The sequence below is a fragment of the Caloenas nicobarica genome, chromosome 5 (genome assembly GCF_036013445.1).
Source record: "Caloenas nicobarica isolate bCalNic1 chromosome 5, bCalNic1.hap1, whole genome shotgun sequence".
NCBI classification, from domain to species: domain Eukaryota; kingdom Metazoa; phylum Chordata; class Aves; order Columbiformes; family Columbidae; genus Caloenas; species Caloenas nicobarica.
The window spans coordinates 17129709-17149102 of NC_088249.1; the positions used below are offsets into that span (position 1 = coordinate 17129709).

At 40.8% G+C, this 19394-nt stretch overlaps 1 protein-coding gene across 4 annotated transcripts in view; it reads left to right on the forward strand.

The window, feature by feature from the left end:
- Positions 1-19394, forward strand: part of CCDC88C (coiled-coil domain containing 88C) — a 100194-nt gene that overhangs the window by 21832 nt on the left and 58968 nt on the right. For all 4 annotated transcript variants that reach the window (XM_065636260.1, XM_065636262.1, XM_065636261.1 and 1 more), the window contains exon 4: positions 19135-19204. In XM_065636260.1, the coding sequence (XP_065492332.1) occupies positions 19135-19204 (70 nt within the window). The remainder of the gene's footprint in view (positions 1-19134; positions 19205-19394) is intronic.

Here is a 19394-nt window from a genome sequence, read left to right on the forward strand (position 1 = left end):
CTGCCTAATAAGATTCCAAAAAAATGGCAAAAGGGACAAGTGTACAAGTCTGGAGATACCTGGAGCTTCTTTCTCACCATGGAGATTTGTTGTGCTGTCAAATTAGTCTGAGAGTTGTAATGAAGTGCACTTGAGTGTAAAGGAGGAGGGCTGAAACTGCAATATAATACTGATAAATATTTCATACTGCTCTGTTCAGATATAAGATGTTTCTAAGGTGTTTAATGCGAAACTTTTCTAATATTTCAAACATCAGTTTGATTCCACAGTAACAAAAAATAGATATGAATATACAGGGTGTTTCAAAAAGATGGACCCAATGTCTATATATAATGTTTTCAAATTTGGTCCATCTTTTTGCAAAACTCTGTACAGTGTAGATTTTTTTAAAAACTTTTTCATTCACTGTGATAATTTTGTTTTAACTGTTGTCTTATTGAACTTTCAACTAGGACAATGATTTTATTTTTTATTTTTAAAAATCCTTCTTCCCCATTCTACTTTCCAGCCACCAGATGAAATGTTTAACTTGGCCTGAAATGTTTTGCTTGGGGCACTTGTAAGAAAAGAGCTGGTTTTACAAAACAAGAAAAAAGTGATACCAAAGCACTTCTGTGTGTCTTAAATGAAATAGGTTGAGAATATGAAATAAATGGAACAGTTGTCAAAGGAAAAGACTGTCAATTCCAGGACCCCAGAATACCTGCACTCTAGACATTAATAGGTTTACTTGAGAGAAGAGGAAAATCCGAGAGATGATCTTTTTTGCTGGGTTCATGTCAGGTATTGGACTAACAACTTTGAAATTTCTGCTTTATTGCTGGGTAGATTTGTTGATATTGATGGTGACTTTGACTTACCTAAAGCATGAATGCTTGTGAACTGAAACATACACTTCTCAAATTTCTGAAGCTTGCAGCACAAGCCTTCTGTGGGGTGGGCGCCAGGTTCTAGGGACAGGGTCTCTCCATCTGTCCGATGTGCTGCCACTGTGGTGAGCACAAAGCCTTTCCAGGTCAGTTCAGGCTGCGTAGAACAAATGACATAAGGCAACATGGAGTCCATGACAGGAGCAGCAGCTCCATCATCAGAGACAGTAAAGAGTGTTTGAAGGTGTTTTGCTGTGACTGCTCACACCTGTGCTTCCCCCAGCCACAGAGCTTTGGGAGGAACGTTTGCTGTCTGTTCTGGAGTCTTGCTGTTTTGCAATACAAAAGGAAGCTCCTATTGCACAGACTTTCCTCTTGCACTTAATGGCTTGAACTTCTGCAGTTAATAGGGCCATCCACAGTCAGCTGCTTCAACAAGGCAACTCCTCCCCACATAAACTCTGGGGCTTATTACACTAGTGTATCTTAATATGTACCTTTGGTATCTAGCTGGCTAGCATAAGGCATGTCATTTAATGACTCTGTATATGCAAAGAAGTGTTCAAATGCCATGCTGGAATTCCAGTGCACTGCTTTTTGCTGGGTGCTCTGGAAAGTCTGCTAGAAGGGTGATCTCGGCTCCTCCTGCCAGTCTTAAATTGGGAGAGGATGTGAAAGATTTTTTCGTATTCTGTGATTGGAATCTCAAGGCCTCAGGGAAGTTGCATGTTCATAAAAAGACAGAATTTGGTGCTTAATGTTAACTGACATCCACTCACTGCACTTACGGTTGTGGGGATGGAGAGAGAGGGAGGTTTTTGTGTCAGTTTAAGCACTTGCAGTTTGTTTGATCATCGTCTGCTCCATGTGATACGGACCCTTTTTGAGTTCTGCATCTTTGGGACATTCTGCTGCTGTGTCAAAGAGAAATTTTGAATGGAGTGAACTGGTTTCTTGGCACTTGGGAAGCCATCTAAGTTTGTGCTTAACAGAACAACCAGGCAGACTAATGTAATACAATATTAAATATGCAGCCAGCAGCCTAAAATAACTTCTGCTTGCAGGGACAAACGTTTTTGTTTTCAGTTTTATCATCTAAATTATTAAACAGAGAAAAATAACATTTTTTAAAATTATTGTCCTTCTAAGGAGCCAGCCAGGAGAGGGTAGAGTATAACTACCACCTCTCACCTTTTTTAATGACAAGTCATTCATTTTCCTTTGATATTCAGAGCAAGTCTGTTCCAGTTTCCAAGACGTATGCTGTATGCCCTCGAGGGGGAAAGCAGTTAAGAATTACAAGGGGTATTATGCTTAATAGAAATAAGCAACCTGCTGAAGTAATAACCTGCTATGTGCTCCTAAGTCTCTCTGTATGAATTGGGGCTTTAAAGTGGTGACTGATATATGAGGAATATGTCATCTTTGGGATTAACGAGACAGCTGCACTTGAGAGAGGAGGAATACATTTATTTTCGTGTTCTGTAACACTGACCTTCGTGCAAGAAGACTCAGACTTGAGTAACTGCTTAAACTGTTGCTGCAATCTTTGTCTCAGCACAAGCCTTACTATCTCAGAGCAGGGAACAGGTTTAGCTGAATATGCTTTATTATGCTGTAGCAATAGTAAGTCTCACTTCCTGACTCTATTAACTGCCTGAGATTTTTCTGAGACTTCTTCCATTGCAGAAACAGTCCATTTAAGCCAGTCTTTTTCTGAATATCTTAGATAACTGTTTTGTATAATAATTTCTCTAGCTTTCTCTCTAAGTAACCCTGGTGAAATGGTTATGATGATTTAATACCCTGTGGTACAGGAGCACCTCCTGCTATGGAGTAATGTCTCACTCTTGGCCACTGGATTTCACGTAGACTGGTTTGAGAAGAGCTTGGGAATGCAGAAATTCACTTTGAAGAACTGCTGTGGATCTGTTTCATGCCTGTCTGGACCCAGGAATTCAAACACTGTCTTCTGTATTAACCACTGGACTGCCCTCTTCCTCAATAATTGTATACATGTGAAGAACAGCATATTCGATGAGGCAGATGCATTGAAAACACACATCAAAGTATATGTTTTAACATTGAACTACAAATTTACCTAGTGAAAACGGTTGGCGTTAATTAAAGAATCTGTGAGTATTAAAAGTTCAGAATTTAAAGTTCATGTTTGTCTGCTAAATATTTAAAAAAAAAAAAAAGCAGCCATGAGATGTCCAAAGAGAAAGTAAAGAGCTTACACATCTAGGTCTATATAACTGAGACATTTTTAATCCATAATGAGGAGCGCTATGTTAGAAAGCAGTGGAAACCACTTTGCATTGTGTGCATTTATAAAGAGATGCTCATTAAAAATGCATCTTTAGTCACCACCTGTTATTTGTTTAATATGATGAGTGCTTTACTGCCATGTTCTATTATTTTTGTGATCCTCCTTTTCCAAAGTGCATTATTCATCACTTTGAACCATATGGGCAGAAATACATTCTGAACATCTGATTTCTGTACTGGCCATTCCCTGAGGAAAGACTCTAATGTCCATGTTTATGACCAACCAGTGGAGCCTTTCATGTCATCTTTTCATGAAGATTTCATACCTTCCGCATACCAAAGATGCAATTAAGAGATTCACAGCTGTGATGCTGCAAGGAGACAACAAGGGGGCTGCACTTGATTAGGCAGCAAAAGGCCTCCTTGCTCAAAGCAATAAATAAAAGCAACTATTTTGGGAGCAGAGGAGAGCTTTCTGCAGAGCCTGTGTCCCACACAAACCCCACTTTTTCCCATGGCTTGCACCTGGCAGTAGGTACATGCTGGGGTGCATGGGGAGCGAGGTGTGTGCTGACCTGGCCCCTGCCTAAAACCATCGCTCTTGTTCTTCCCTTGCTGCCTGTGACACCCAAGGGTCTCCCCTCTTGGATTTTCACAGAAACTTGTAAAGGTATGACTCCTTCGGCCCCTTGTCATAAAAATCAGGATGAAAAATGCCGGTTGAGTTGTCTTCATTCCCATCCTTTGACTGCTCCAAGTCTTCTCTAGTGTAACTGGGAATAAGGAGCACAATTAAATGTGCCACCACACTGCATTTCAGCACTCTGGCTTTTTTGACAGCATATCTACTCTGCTTTGGAGACACAATGTTTGCTTTGTGCTGTCTCTCATTTCTCTTTTATGATAGGAGCATCTCTAGTAACACTTGTGTGAGTTGTACACACTGAGTGGAGTGTGTGTGTATATATAATACATACAATATATTTTCTCTTTACTGAGGGGCAAGGGAATGAATAGATGGCAGTGTGTCCTCTTCCTTCGGTGTGATGTGAAATCTTTTATTCAACATGACCAGTAGGCAGGTTTCATTCTAATTCTTCTGCCCTGTGTGTGTATCAAAAACCTGCCATACAACCTGGTGTAATCAGCAGTCTGCTCACAGGAGGCCCTGAGTTTGAAACAGCAGGAGTTTTGCAGCTTGGAGCTGAATGGTGTTGGCAGAGCTGTTTGAAGAAGTTTGCTTAGTTCCTGCCTGCATTGTGCTGAGCTGGTTTCAAAGGGGCTGTTGCTGCTACCTCGTGAGAATGACTTTCAGTCAAAATTCACAAGGAATCATGTATCTGCTAATCCAAAACACAGCAAATGCTCTTTTTATTTTCAGTTTTGGTTGTGCCTGTGTCTGTATTGTTGCTTAGAAAGCAACATCAGTGACTGCAGATTAGGTTGGGGGAATTTCTGTGTTTTACTACTGTGTGTTAATGTTCAGTAGTAAATTTCGGAGACTTAGCAGATCTCCCACATATTTACACTCTCTGTAGAAACTGCTTAGCTTGGAGATTCAAACTTAAATGCCTGATTTTGGCACCCTATATTTACCATGTGTCTTGATGTTGTGGAGATACAAACATTGGCTTGTGCTGAGATTTAAAAGAATGGTGAATTTGGGTAATACTACCGAGGTGCCAGAGCATCTAGACTTACATTCAGGTACTGTATTATAAGCGCTGGATTTTCTCTGATTATTTCCTCCAGATAGTGAGCATCTGTTTCTCTCTTTAAAATGAGTGAGAGCTGCATGTTTTCCGATCAGTGTGAAGAAAGACCATTAGTTCAGGTGCCCAGCTTAAAATGTGAATTATTACTGTAGGTTTGAAGAGCACAGATTATTTTACTGCAGCATTTCTTCTGGTGAGCGACTGCACTAATTCCCATAGAGCTCCAGTTTCTGATCAGCCGTTCATCACTCAACCAGTTCGTGATGCTTTCAGCAAAAAACAGGTTTGTCAAAGTAACTTGATGCCTGCACCAAAGTATGTTTAAACAATGATGCAGAGACATTTTAATAAGTTATGTGGAAAGCTGTGTGTAAACCAGAACAAAAGAGTCTTTACTCCAGCACTTAACATCGTCGACATTTTGGAGTTTGCAGTGGACCCAGCATTGCTCCTTTCTGTGTTGTACAGCTGGATCTCCTTGCCAAGGTTTTGTGCTTTAGTCTCTGGTGATCACATGTTGCTTGTGCTGCCTTTATGTGGCTGTAGTGCCCCTTAAAATTTTTGGCTGAGCCTGCTTCTAGGAGTCAGACTGCTAGACCACCAAGAGGTTTCATCCATCCTTTGAATGCTGCTAGGCTTGGATCTGCTGCTCAGTAGTTGCAAAAGCAGTCTAAACTTTTGTGTAACCTGCATGTTTTAAAATTCTAATAATCTTTCTAGAGCAATGCAGCCCAAATGTGCTAGACCGGAGGAGGTGGTATTGCTTTCTGCAGCCTGAGGCTTGAATAGCTCTCGCCTGGAACAATCTTTTGGGGGATTTACTGTCTGCTCCTCTGCCCTGAGCGAGCTGAGAAGCCGGCCCTTATGGCTGCACTGCTGTTGTTCTGTGATCTGGTTGATAGGGAGTGCAAGTCACTCAATACATCATATTAAATTTCCCTCAGTTTTGTTGCTTAAATAGTAAACCTGAGCTCTGCTGATGTAGGTGAGGGATAGGATCCACATGTGAGGCAGCTTGGAAATTGCCTGGAAACATATATGCCTGCCACCTTCATATGCCGTTAAAGGACACTGAAGATTAAGAAGTATAGTTGAAAAATGACACTAGTCATACGAAAGAGGTTTGGTAGTGTGTGTAGTTCTGCTTTTTCTGCTTGTAGCCAGAGCAGCCCCTTGTGTTTGAGGGCTCTTGCTGGTTATGAAAATTTTGTGACCATTTTTAAGCTTTTATTCAGTAAATATAAGGTCTTGAAAGTTGCTTTTTCTTATAGGTGAGGCTTTTATATGATCACGTGATAAATGGGATTCACTTTCAGGAAAACACTAAACATCGCAGCTCAAGAGGAAATTGTATTTTGTTGACATAGAAAATCCAGTGGTCAGAAGCCTTAAAACTGGCATAGCAGGAGTATTAAAAGTTAATCTCTCCTGAATGTTAATAATAACACAGTGACACAGTTTACCTCTGTTTCGGTGACAGATGGCATAAAGAAAGGATCTTCTAGGATGCAACTGCACCCTTCACATTTTCTCTTGTGACATCACTGGTATTCCCAGCGTGTTGTATACATTAAGCATGCTTTGACTGTCAACAAGTACTGATGAAGAAAAGTATAAAATGGGGAGAGAAAGTAGTCTTTAAAAATGCACATCAATTGTTTAACCAAGTTTTCTACAACAGCAGCTCACCAGTGCTGCTTAACCCTGCTTAAGCTGTCTGCTGGGGCTGTCGTGAAAGAGAACTCCTAAATTCAGGTCTGTGGTCTGAGGCTGGTGGGGGAGCAAGAAGAGTAAAGCTCTGCTGAGTAGTTATGAGTTATCTGCAAGATTCACAATAGATTACACAGCCTGTATTAAGCAGGGTTAATCAGTCCTTTCAGATACTTAAAGGAGCACTGTTAAGGACTGGCAAGACTGAAAACTCTTCTGAAGAGAGTGTTTTGCATGTGCAAGTATGCACATGTATGTGAATGCGTAGCCTGGATTACCATTGATAAGTAAATTTTTGCCTGGCAGCTACCACAGAGGGACATGGGCTATTTCCTGTTCTGTGTATAGGTGAAATTGTGGCAGTTGTCAGACGTGACTATTTTATTTTGTTGTATTTTATTTTATTGTAGCTCTTGAGTACGAAATATTTCGCCTGCTGTGCAGTTGGAACAGTAAGGAGATCTTTATCCTGTAATATTAACTGCTCCTTGGAGCTGAGACTCATTGTGGCTTGGTGGGTTTTCACCGTTTATTTTTAATGGTTTTCTCTCTTGCACATGTGTGAAATAGAATGTGGAAGGTGGCTGGGTTTTGTGTGTAGAGGATGGATCTATCATAAGGGAGGATTTAATGATTGAAGATTTAAAATCTTAATGTACCAGGGAACCTTGTATTGTGGTTTTCACACTTGTTCAAAATGTATGAGGTTTTGCTTTCTTTTTTTTTTAAAGGAAGTGTTGGAGCAACTAATTTTTTGCGTAATTTCTCACTCAAAATAACCTGAATAACTGAATTTTCCTGACCCTGAAAGACTAATGTTAAAGTTTATCAAGTACATAAAGAGTCATTGCACTTTTTCTTTATCACTTTTGCAGACTTTTCAGTGTTCAAGAGCTCGTTGCTGTGTGGTGTGGGTTAAAACTCCTAATGCTCTCGCTGCTGAGCCATGGGACTTTGAACATGGGACAGTCTTATACACAGAAAATATGATGGTGTTTCCAGAAGAATTTTGCTTGTCCCAGGTTTACACTGGTATAATAATTCCAGAGTAATAGTGGGAAAATTAGCAGAAATATATGTACATGTAACTATATGTGTGTGTATATATATGGATAGATACATATGTATATATCCATTTCTTCTAGAGCATAGTATTTCTGTTACTATGCAATGCCCAAAAGCTGGGGGCCATGAGTGAACTTGGTTGAGATGGGGGTGGCACAGGCTGGGACCCTCGTGGACCCACTGCCTTGGGTGGCTGCTGAGGGCTCTGCGTCCCATTTTGTTCACTGTTAGTTTTTACTGCTGCTAGTTTCTGTAGTGTGGTGTGGTTGGTTTTTTTTTTCCTCCTCCTCCTGTTTTAACTGCAGCACAGTGCTCATGGTAAAACTGGTGACTGACACAGTAAATGCTGGGAATGTTTTCTTTCACAAGAGTGCTTGGGTTACTTCGGGAAAGCCACGTGAAATTTACTGCAGCTTCTCCACCTGTACAGTGCAAGCAGCATTGAAAGCCTTTGAAATCCTTTGCGTGTTATCTGCATGGAGCAATCTACTGGCTATAGAGAGAAACACCACTGTACCTTTACGTGTGGAAAAACCATCTGGTCTGACTTGAAGCTTCTCCTTTTACCCCCCTCAAGAAAAAATATCACAGACTTGCTGCGTTGGGAAATCTGTCTAGAGACCATCTGTTGAACTTGTTGATGCTGGGTAAATTAGTTGATACTGATAACGCAGTGATATGTTGAAGTAATGATGTTGTATATAAATTCTAGTTCAGAACAGCTGGAAAGCTCATAACATTAACCTGCAAGAATAGCCCTTAAAGTTTTCTTGGAGTATTTGACAGGGTGAACTGCGAGGACTCTCTACATTACTGGTATTTGAGATTTTAGTGCCCCTGGTAACTGGTTGGTAACAGGAATTTGCCTGCAAGAGGGAGCTCTCAGTGATGAGGTCAGGTTGTTGCAGGAGGTGAATGAGAAAGCAGCTAACATAGTCAAATGAGATGCATGTATGAGCTCTTTTGGTTTTGTTTTAACCTACAGACATTATCAGTAAATCCTTTCCTTCCCTGTAGTTCCCAAGCACCTCATTTGTCCCATAGTATCTTACTGTCTTGCAGGGTGAGATAGCTTGTCCCTGTGCCCTGTCTTCCCTTCAGACCAGCTGGAAGCTTCCCTCTTCTCTGAATCCAACATGGATTTTTGTGTGGTTGTCTGCAAATGCCACAAGGACCTCTCTCTTGCCGGTGCTGCTGTCCTCTGTTGGACTTAGTCACTATGCCATCAGTTTATTATCTATTTGCATACTTTCCGAAACTTTTTTTTTTGGTTCAAAATCCCGTAAGCTGTCTAGGCACAGGAAGGTTTAAGTTTGTTGGAAACTCTTGATCAAAAAATCTTTAAACAAGCTCTTGGAAAGGAGTCAATTTATTCTAATTTAAACTTAATGGATTTCTTTTTTTCTTTTCCCTTCACATTTATATACCTGTTAGGGAGGCATGGGGACAGATCGACAGTAGGATGAGTGCTAACAGACCAGTTGCTCAGTTCTCTCTCTGGTGTTCCTCAAGCCCTGTTGCAACCCTTTTCTTCACCGGGAGGAAAAGTTGTTTTGAGATTACTGTTTTTCCCAAGTTACAGACTGAAAGATTTTCATGCATTTCAAAGTGAGAAATGTTAACCAATAACCTACATGTTATGATGATGGTGGTGAAACACTGGAACTGGTTGTCCAGCGAGGTGGTAGATGCCCCGTGCCTGGAAGTGTTCAAGGTGAGGTTGGGTGAGGCTCTGAGCAACCTGGTCTAGTTGAAGATGTCCCTGCTCATGGCAGGGGAGTTGGACTAGATGAGCTTTGAAGGTCCCTTCCAACCCAAACTATTCTATGATTCTGTGTTTTATCCTATAAAAGCCCTGTTGGTTGTCACTGCCTGAACGTTGTCTGTGTATTTACTATTCCTCAGTTTCTAGGTGGTGTTTTCTCCATTTCTCCAGTACTATCCATTCAAGTTTCTCAAAACGGTTTGCCAGTGTAACATGAATTAAATCTTCTTTATTCAGGGAGTGTTATCCTGGAAAGACTGAGCATGTATATGCTTGTTTCTAAGCATTTAACTACCTTATATTTGAGCAACTCTGAGGGTGTTTGGATGTAGTGAAGGCAAGGCATGGCACCTTCTGCTAACAAAGAGAAATACTTTTCTCTATGAGTTGATCCCATATAATCAAAATGGCTATTGAGACAGTAAGATTGTTTTCAGTATTAATAAGAGTGGCAGGATAAAGCACCTACTTTCTTTTGGGGACTGAGAGGTAGATTTAAATTTCTTGAGAGTTCCTGCTTTGAAGAGGACGTAAGAGTATCAGATTAGTAACAGCCTACCTGGATGTTTGCTTTCTCTCTGTTACCTTTAGTCACTGAAAATTCAGTCATACAGTCATGTTAATCTCGATCGCATCTGCTAGGCCTCCTGTTTGCTACTGAATTATTGTTTGTAACAAGGAATCCATTAGAAATCCTGAAAGTATCCCATTCTTTTGTATCGCCTCCTTCCTTTATTAATTCTTTTTCTAGTTTCACAGATTGTCGTCTTATTTAAACCTTGATGTCTTTTGACTTTTCAGTATTTGTACTAGAGAACCCCAAAGTGGTTCATGTCACACATGCCTCTGTGCCCTGCTGTCATTAACAGTTTGCTTTACAGAATTTTCCCTAAGATGCATCATTCTCTTTCAAGCAACATTTATAGTAATAAATGACTTGATGGTACTGGTGAAAGTGCCAAATGTGTGTACATTTATACTACTTAGCTTCTGCTCATTATTCATCTTTAGGAAAGCAATATTGCTATGATGTGTAGTTGGTATTTCTACATTGTCCTATTTCTAACTCCTTCATATTCCTGTACTTTTGGCTGCTGCCTTTTGAGGTGTTGCATGATGACTGTCACTCCAGCAGCTGGCTGCTTCTTGGGGTTTCTTGAAGCTTTTTCAGAGCCTGGGACTCATATTGCATGTTAAAGTTGCAATGTGGATCTCTAGCTCTGAACCCCAAAATAAACCCCACAACTCACCATATGATTGCCTTGGGTTAATTATTTTTGCACTTTGTGACAGCATATAAATTGTATTAACAAATTAAATGTATTTTATGTGAAATAGTATGTACCCAGTTAGGTGTTTACTGTGTCTGTTCTATATAAACATATGAAAACCAACTTTTAGAAATACTTGCATTACTAGAAATTTTACACATCAAGGTCCTAGGAGTGCTTTTGTTGGGTTGGTGTTCATTTCTTGATGCCAAGCTGTATTTTAATATTGTAAATTTTTTCACTCCAGTGAACAAGGGCAGCGGAGCAGAGTTTGTACCTAGGAGCCCCGCATAGCTGATGTACTTTGGTATTAGGCTTTGATGTTAAAAGCTGAAATATACTTGCTCAGTTTTGAAGTTTGATGTGAAAATTTTTGGCTTTATTATCCCAGCAAAATATGCTCAAACTGTATATGGGAAAACTGACTCTTAAAATGAGTATGCTTGGTGCTGAGTTTCAGAGAATTCGGAAGTGCTTCAAGTCTGTTCTGATGGCCTGTGGTGTTTCTTTTTACTGTGTGTTAGGCTAAATTGTTACGGTCCTTAGAGACCACCATAGATTAGCTGGAAGTGTGTTGAACAGATGGATTGCATTTTAGCTGGTTATATTTGTAATGTCAAGTGACAGGCCTTTAGCACAGCACATTATTTATTCCCTGTTATTGCATGAACCACCCCAGGACAAATCTAAGGTGAAATAGAATAGAAGTCAAGAGTAACTTGTCTGGATACTGTTATAAACATGTGAAGTACTTGCATGCGATTTGAAGAGAGAAGTTGAGGATAAATCAATAGGCTTTTTATTTTCAACGAAGTAGGTAAATTAGTCAAAGGTGCTGCTGGCAATAAAAGCAGGAGAACACAGTGCTCTGCAATTGGATTTTCTCCTCTCTGGGTCAAATCAATATTGCCACCAGGTACAACCACAGAGCCGTATGTTGTATTAACATATGTGATTCATCTTGCAGTGAAACTAGGGTAGGAAATCTGCTGCTACATAGCCATTGAGTGTTTCATATTTTAGAAGTAAATGTACGGGTTTGTATTTAGTTTGATTTTAAAAATTAGTTTCTCTGCAACTGATGTGTGTGAGAGCGGCAGCTTTTCCATTACTTACTCCACTGGGCTAGAGGTAAAACTAATAGTGTCCTAAAATACTTTTTACATACTTATAAGTACCCTTATTTAAATATGCATAGACTTCTTGTTATTTGGTGTAAACAATGTGCACTGTAGACAATTGGAATTGATCTTAAAGCAAATGCTCTTATCAGGACTTGCGTCACTCATCTTGCTCTTTGATGTCCAGAGTGATTTAGTTCTGTGGCAGCCTGGAGCAGTTGGTCTAACCAGTTCATGAAGCAGTGAGAGTGGACACAATGGATCACATTATAACCACAGAATCTTATTTTCATTTCCTTCCTCCATTGCTTGTTACTATTTTTTTCATCAGCCTACTGATGCCTCGCCATGTACACGGCAAGCTCTTTGTTCCAGGGATGTCTCGCTAGGTATTTGTACAGCTTGCAGCGGATGAGGTTTTGCTTCTGGCTGGGACCTCTGCACTGCTGTAATACAAATAACGAAATCAGAGCCATAACAATGAATTGGGTGGATGATTGCGTCTGGGTCCTTTCTAGGTTTTTTAATATGATACTCTATTATATGACATCCAAATTGTATATGTATGACTTGTTTTTTTTTTTACCTGATCTTACATGATATACTTCTACATTGAGTATATTTCTGTCATTTGGTTGGTTATCTGCACCCCACACAGGATGAGCACGGCTAAGACTAGGTATGATTCCTTCACATGCCCTCCCACTGAGATTCCAGTCTACGATTGTCAGAACTGATTATTTTCAGCAGATGAGGCAACAATTATTTTAGTGACTTTTGGGTTTCCACTTAAAGGGTCTTTAGAAGCATGCTTTGTAATGTGCTGGTTTTCAGAAAAAAAAATCCCTTTAAAGACAGCTAATCCTCTAGTCCGTCACATAACAAATACAATTGTTGCAGAGATGAGCAAAGTTCTTAATCGTATTTTGTCATATATATATAATGTGTTGACAGGGAAACAGTGAGTACTGAGTCACATGCATAGTGTCATCAGGTGTGCTCGCATGGTAAGATGGACATGGAAAACATCTCAAAAGATCTGTTTGCGTTTCACTTCCTTGACATTCCCTTGCAACAACTTGTTTCATCATGTCTAACCTTTTGTGGGACCCTGTTATACTGTTTACAGAATCTTGCTATAAATTATTTCTCTGACACCATTAACTCCTCAGATAATTATAGCGAAATAAAAAACAGCCTTAAAAGTACTTTATGTATACAAAGGAAGACGTTTTGTTCTTTTAAAACATAACCTCCTTGTTGTAGGCTGCAGAATAACTTGTTTTCATTATTATACTAAAACAAAACTGGAAACCTAGAAAAATAGTGTTTAAAAAACAACCCTTCTGTCTCAATTTGCTGTTTAAAGTGTGTTTTCATGTTAAAACTTGTTCATTAGCCTGAGCGTTCACTCTTCCTTAGAGTTCTGATTCTAGAAAAGCTTCAGTTCGGTTGTCCCTTGGACTTGCAGTGCTCCTTGCCTGGGAAACGCAGCTCCTAGCCTGTTTTTTGTGGTGGCATCCTAAGGGACCTTAAGACATGTAGGGTCAAAGCTTCCACCCCATCCTGCTGCTGGAGGCTCTGGGCTGTTGCAGATGGCCCCTGCTGAGACCTTATCTGAGCGTGGGGTATTTCCTTCACCAAATGTTTCCTGCTCCAGGGATGTTTGAGAGATCAGATCCATGCTGAGGTTACTGGAGAAAGATGTTGGCCGTGCTGCACAGAGAGGACTCTGCTGAACTTCCCTGCTGCATTGGCCTGAGTTGCAGCTGAAATGTAAGCCAGATTCCCTGGCTAGGCAGTGTTTGCTCTTGCTGGTATAAATAAAGCTGGTGATGGTTTTTCCTCATGGGCATTTTAAGTAGGAAAGCACCATTTGGCTTCCAGTCAGCTGGACAATTAGCATATTATAGCCAGGCAATATACTTAAATGGAATTGCTTGGCTTGAGCATTGAATTACAATGGCCAGTAGACTGCCGCTCTTCTTACATAATTTATTTAGTACTCATTTCTTGTTTAGGATTCAGGCAGAGGTTAATTTAATTCTGCATGAGAGGCTAGTTGTTACTGTACCTTAATGCTGTGCTGTACTGCAGGGGAAAGGGGTTTTTTGTGTAGAGCTTGTATTTTCCCAGTCTCTCAGCCATGGAAAGGACAATGTTACCTACTCCTTTCCTAGCAATGCATTCTTTGCAAGAGCCATAGGCACCCTTACATTGGTACTTAAAAATGCAGCTGAGAATAATACTTCAAGACCATTTTATTCCATGCTGTTGCACATGTATTTTTAAGAAGAAAATGCATATTGAAGTGTAGTATGGGCCAAGGAGACTTTGTTCCTACAAAATTAGAAGGGGCCCACTTACCCTGTTAGAAGTAAATAAAACGTTAATATGTGACCATGTTGACTTGAGAGTCAGAGCTGCCACTGCATCTCTTGTGATGATCTGAGGCAGAGAGCAAACATCCGGTGTGTTTCATGTTGAAAGGATAAAAAGAGTAGCTAAAATGTGCCTCAGCACTCCAGAACTGAATTAGAAACTTTTAGATGGAAGGAATGAATATGTTTGTTCATGCTTTTAATAAGCCTAAGTGCTTAACTTGGTGCTCAGAATTTTATTCTGGATCTCATACATCTTGATTTTTTTCCTAAGGCCCTTGACTGCTAGAATTGATGTGGGGAAAATTGATTTTTTTTTAAAATTTTTTTTTATTTTTAAGTTGCTTTCTTAGCAGAGTGATTGCAAAGAGCTTGCAAATGTGAAGCAAGTATGCAACAAAGGCTGCTAATGAGAACACAGTATTTATCTATTTATGTTTAACCTCATGATTTCTAAGTAACTTAATAATGGTTTTGAATCCTTGGGGACTAGTGCTGGAGTGCCTAGCTGCTTTCAGCAAAACTTACCTCTGGCTTAGGCAGTATCCTTCTTGTTGCTCTGATCTGCTGGTTGTCTCAGCCTCTTCACGCCCTGCACCTCTGTGGGCAAGCACAGCAGGGGGAGCGAGATCGAGGACTGAACACCTGGTTTGACCTTTGCTTAGAAAACCCTTCCCCAGTACAGAGTCCCAGAACTCTGCACACAGAAACCTTTGTGGGCTTTATCTACTGAGTTTGTGGCGCTGACCAAGTAGTCTTACTTGCAGTAAGACTTGGCTGTTGATGTTTATTTTTTGAGATAGTAGTGTTGACCTGCTAACTAGAAACACCCATTCTTGCAACCATAGCTGCTGTCAAAAGAGCTGAGGTTTTAGACAAATCTCTACAAGCTTAAAATACCTTCATCTTTGGCAGAGGAGAATTTCAGGCACCTGCAGATGCTGCACTCAGGCCTGATGGAGATTTGTTTTGAATTTGTTTTTTAAATAACACTTCCCATACCAACATTATTTTCTTTTTTATGGAAAACTCATTAGCAACAACTAAAACAAAAAAATGCCAACAATAGTCTGAAGGGAGGTGATTACTGACTTGCAGTAGCTGGCCTCCAAGTTGGTTAATGGTCTAGGTGTAAAGCTGGCAGCTCAGACCTCAATTGTTGTAATAATCAAGGAAATTGTTACCATATGTTGTTGCTGTAACCTTTACTATTTTAACCAAGTTTTAGTTGTGCTGTAAAAATGATTAAAAGGTTTCTCACAGGAAAAATTAGATTTTTTTTTTTTGCTTGTACAGGTGCTCTCCAGAGTACTGCGGGTTTTTGCAGGTTATTTAAAGTGTTGGCAACCCTGCTCTGCTATCCAGCTGCTCCTGCCTGGCGTGCTGCCCTGGCCGCACTGGTCACCTGAGCCAGAAGGACACATAGGGGCCATCTCAGCCTTGGCTACACTGTCCTACGGCTATGTTTGATTTCAGACATCCTTTTATATATCACAATACAATAACTTGCTGCCCTTGTGGAGACATGTTGCATTTTGTCTACCGCTTGTTTTGTTGGCTGGGTTTCTGTAGTGTGTCCAGATGAACCCAGTGTCCCATGTAGCTGTGCCCTGCGAGATGGTTGGGTCTGTGGGAGCCCTTTGGTCCTCAGTGCCGGTTCCCAGGTTCTGACAGCACCGCTCCCTGCCTGAGGCCCACGTTTGACTCCCCAGGGTCTTTGGGGTGGGATGGTGAGGGGAGCAGAGAGGCCAGACAGTACTCGGCACTGATGAGGCCCCACCTTGAATACTGTGTTCAGTTTTGGGCCCCTCATCATAAGAAGGACACTGAGGTACTAGAGAGAGTTCAGAGGAGAGCGACGGAGCTGGTGAGGGGCCTGGAGCACAAGTGTGATGAGGAGCAGCTGAGGGAACTGGGGCTGTTTAGCCTGGAGAAAAGGAGGCTGAGGGGAAACCTGATCACTGTCTACAACTACCTGAAAGGAGGTTGTAGCATGGAGGGGGTTGGTCTCTTCTCCCAAGTAACAAGTAATAGGACAAGAGGAAATGGCCTCAGGTTGTGCCAGGGGAGGTTTAGATTGGATATTAGGAAAAAAATTCTTCACGGACAGGGTTGTCAGGCATTGGAACAGGCTGCCCAGGGAAGTGGTGGAGTCACCATCCCTGGAGGTGTTTAAAAGGCGTTCAGATGAGGTTCTTAGGGACATGGTTTAGTGCTAGAGTTAGGTTATGGTTGGACTCGATGATCCTGAGGGTCTCTTCCAACAGAAATGTTTCTGTGATTCTATGATTTTGCTTGGCAACTTGTGCTATTGCTTCTTCAGATAAGGTAAACAAGAAAATATTGATAAGTGGATAGAAATGGAAGAATTCCTGATTTGCTGTTAGGGGAAGGGACTTGGGTTGTATTTCCAGATGTGGGACTTTAAGCAATGGACCTGAGCTACAGTCACATTATCCCAGTCAGGCATTGGGTGCCAGCTGAGTCTTACCAACTTTCTGTGGTTTTAGCCCAGGCAAAATCTGAGCTAAATTCATCAGTGTCAGTGTAAGAGCTTTCAGTTAACACATTTTATCTCACACTTGTAGTTCTGTGAGTGGATGGTTCATTGGTACATCTGCTAACGGAGGATAGTTTGTTAAAGTGAAGTAACTTTGTTTCTGTGACTCACTTTCCTTATCTTAAAAGAGGAGGGCGATGACATTGACCTTCCTTTATAAAGTGTTGAGATCTGCTGTCGAGCTGCGCTGTGTGAGGGCTAGGTATTATCATCAGCACTAATCTGAAGGTGAAGGCGTTTAGAACAATAGCTATCTGTTTAAATAATTTATTTTAAAAATAAACGGGTCAAAGTATCGCCTCCTGCAACAATTTGAATCTTTCACTCTGAATTAAGAAATCACTCTTCGCAGACTCGGCGCTGTTTCTACTTGTATTCAGTGACTGTCAGGTTCTTGCCAGAAAATACTAAGTTCAAACAGCTGCGAGGGTGTTCAATGGTGGTTATGTTGGATGGTATACTCGAATAATTTTTCAGAAGGAGCTCATGGGAATGTTAACAGCATGAGTTTAGCTGTAATGTCTTTTGTGTCTGCCAGTTAAATAGCTAGCGATCTGATGATTACACAAAGACAACGCAAATTCCTTATGCGTTCCTGCCTCAGTGGCGCTCCACACGCTGGATGACTGAGAACAAAATTCTCTCTTTTTGCCATGGAAATTGCTGGTTAAAGCTCAATACTTTGGCATATGCAAATTCTGATTTTTGTTTTGTTTAAAGCCTTCCGTGCCACTCTGTATTGTCATAGCAGATATTGTAGTCCAACCACTTGCTGTTAAGGCCAAATAGGGTTTGCACCTGTTTTGGTAACAGAAGCAAACAAACTTTTTTTAAAATGTCTTAAATGCACAAACTATAAAACACTTTTGGCTAATGACTCAGTGAATGCTTGGTTCACATTAACCAAACTTCACGTTGCATAAAGGCCTGTAGAGCCTTCTTAGCAGCACCGAAAACCCCATCAACTGTGACACTGAGAGATTTCTACTTTGTTCAAAAGAGAGACTGCTGAGGAGTATGTTTTGGGTATGGATGAGAGAAAAAAGGGAAATGTGTTATGCAGGTTTGTTTTTTTTTTTTAAAATATCCACTCTGATTACTTATCAAACGCTGTAGGCTCACTGAAGTATTTCCGCTTTCAATCAGGCTTAATTTTTCTCCTATAGTGACTTTGAAAGCAGAGAGATAACAATGGGGTAGCTTGGAGGGGAAGTGTTTGGGTGAATGGGTGATTGTTTCAGGAAATGTTTCTGTGCTGGGACAGGACTTTTTCCCCTGACTCGAATGCTCTGTGGGTATCAATGCCGGTGGCCTAGAGGTAGACTGGGAAATGGAGACAAGCCGGGGCGGGGAGGGGAAAAACGCACCTGCCAAACATTTGGTGGGGTTGTATATGTGAACCTTTGTTTCCTGAATACCAGTGCAGTGCTTTAATCACACGACCATTTTCCACCTAGGCTTTTTACATTAAATAAATACTTGCCTGCAAAATGGGATTTTTTTCAGATCATCAAAAGTGAGTGCTGGTAACTGCAGGTTGAAGCTAACAACTGTACTCCTGTGCTCTGTGTGTTACTGGCCTGCATGGCTGAACATATTACCATGCAGAGTCCCCTTTCCAGTGTATTTATTTGTCCACCTTTGAGTGTTTTGCCTGCCTCAGGGCTTGTAGCCTTTTCTGTCCCTTAAGCCCATTCTGCCATTTCAGTGTAGCTTCAGGCAGCCGACATTTAAATATTGAACCTGACCAGGTGATGGTCAAGCAGCCTCCTTTCCCTTATGTGCCCCAAAATAAAATGACCTTTAAAGAAGATTCATGACATACTTAAATCTGTTTTACTCCCCATTAAAAACAATGCAGACAAATCCAGAACTTTAACTACTGTTTCTCTGAGCAGTGCAGAATGTCTGTTCGGTAGCTTTGCCCCACAGCCACTTCCTCAGCCCATCATTAAAATCTCAGACCCACAAAATAATTTGACCAATTATTTGAATTACTCAAACGTCAGAGAATGGCTTAGGTACCTTTGATGAACCCACTGCATTTGTACGCCCTGGAACATGACAGCAGCTGTTTGAACATCAAATGAATACAGGTCATGCCTGGGGTAAAGGCATGACTGATGGGTGTGCCTGGCACGGCCACGCATTTATCCCGATTAGTGCCATGGGACCCTTTAAGTTCTATATTAGCCCTTGTTAAAAGAGGCAATTAGTGTATGTTAGCTGTGCAACCTGATGCCATCTTCAAATAGTGATTTCTCTCTCAAATGGGGCTTCCTTTTGTGACCTCTGACCTACCAGTACCTTAAAAGCTTTGTAATCAATGGACCTCTGTATTCTTTGTGGTGTGATTGATTGGAATTCCTTCACACTGAACTTTGCCTGTTGTTCTCTTTTGTTTAGGAGGTCCTCCAGCAGCTGATTGTAATGAATTTACCAAATGTTTTGATGATTGGCAAAGATCCTCTTTCTGGTGAGTAGTTTGTTGGGTTCTTCCCCTCCACTCCCACCCCTCTGAAATGCAAAATAAAATTTGTAATTTTTAAAGTCGTCTTAAATAACAAACATGCTTTCAAACAAACTATTCATATTTGTAGCCAGACTACAAATAGTTGAGTACCTCTGAGTCTCACAGTTTAATGCATCTAGTTTGTAATGCTTAT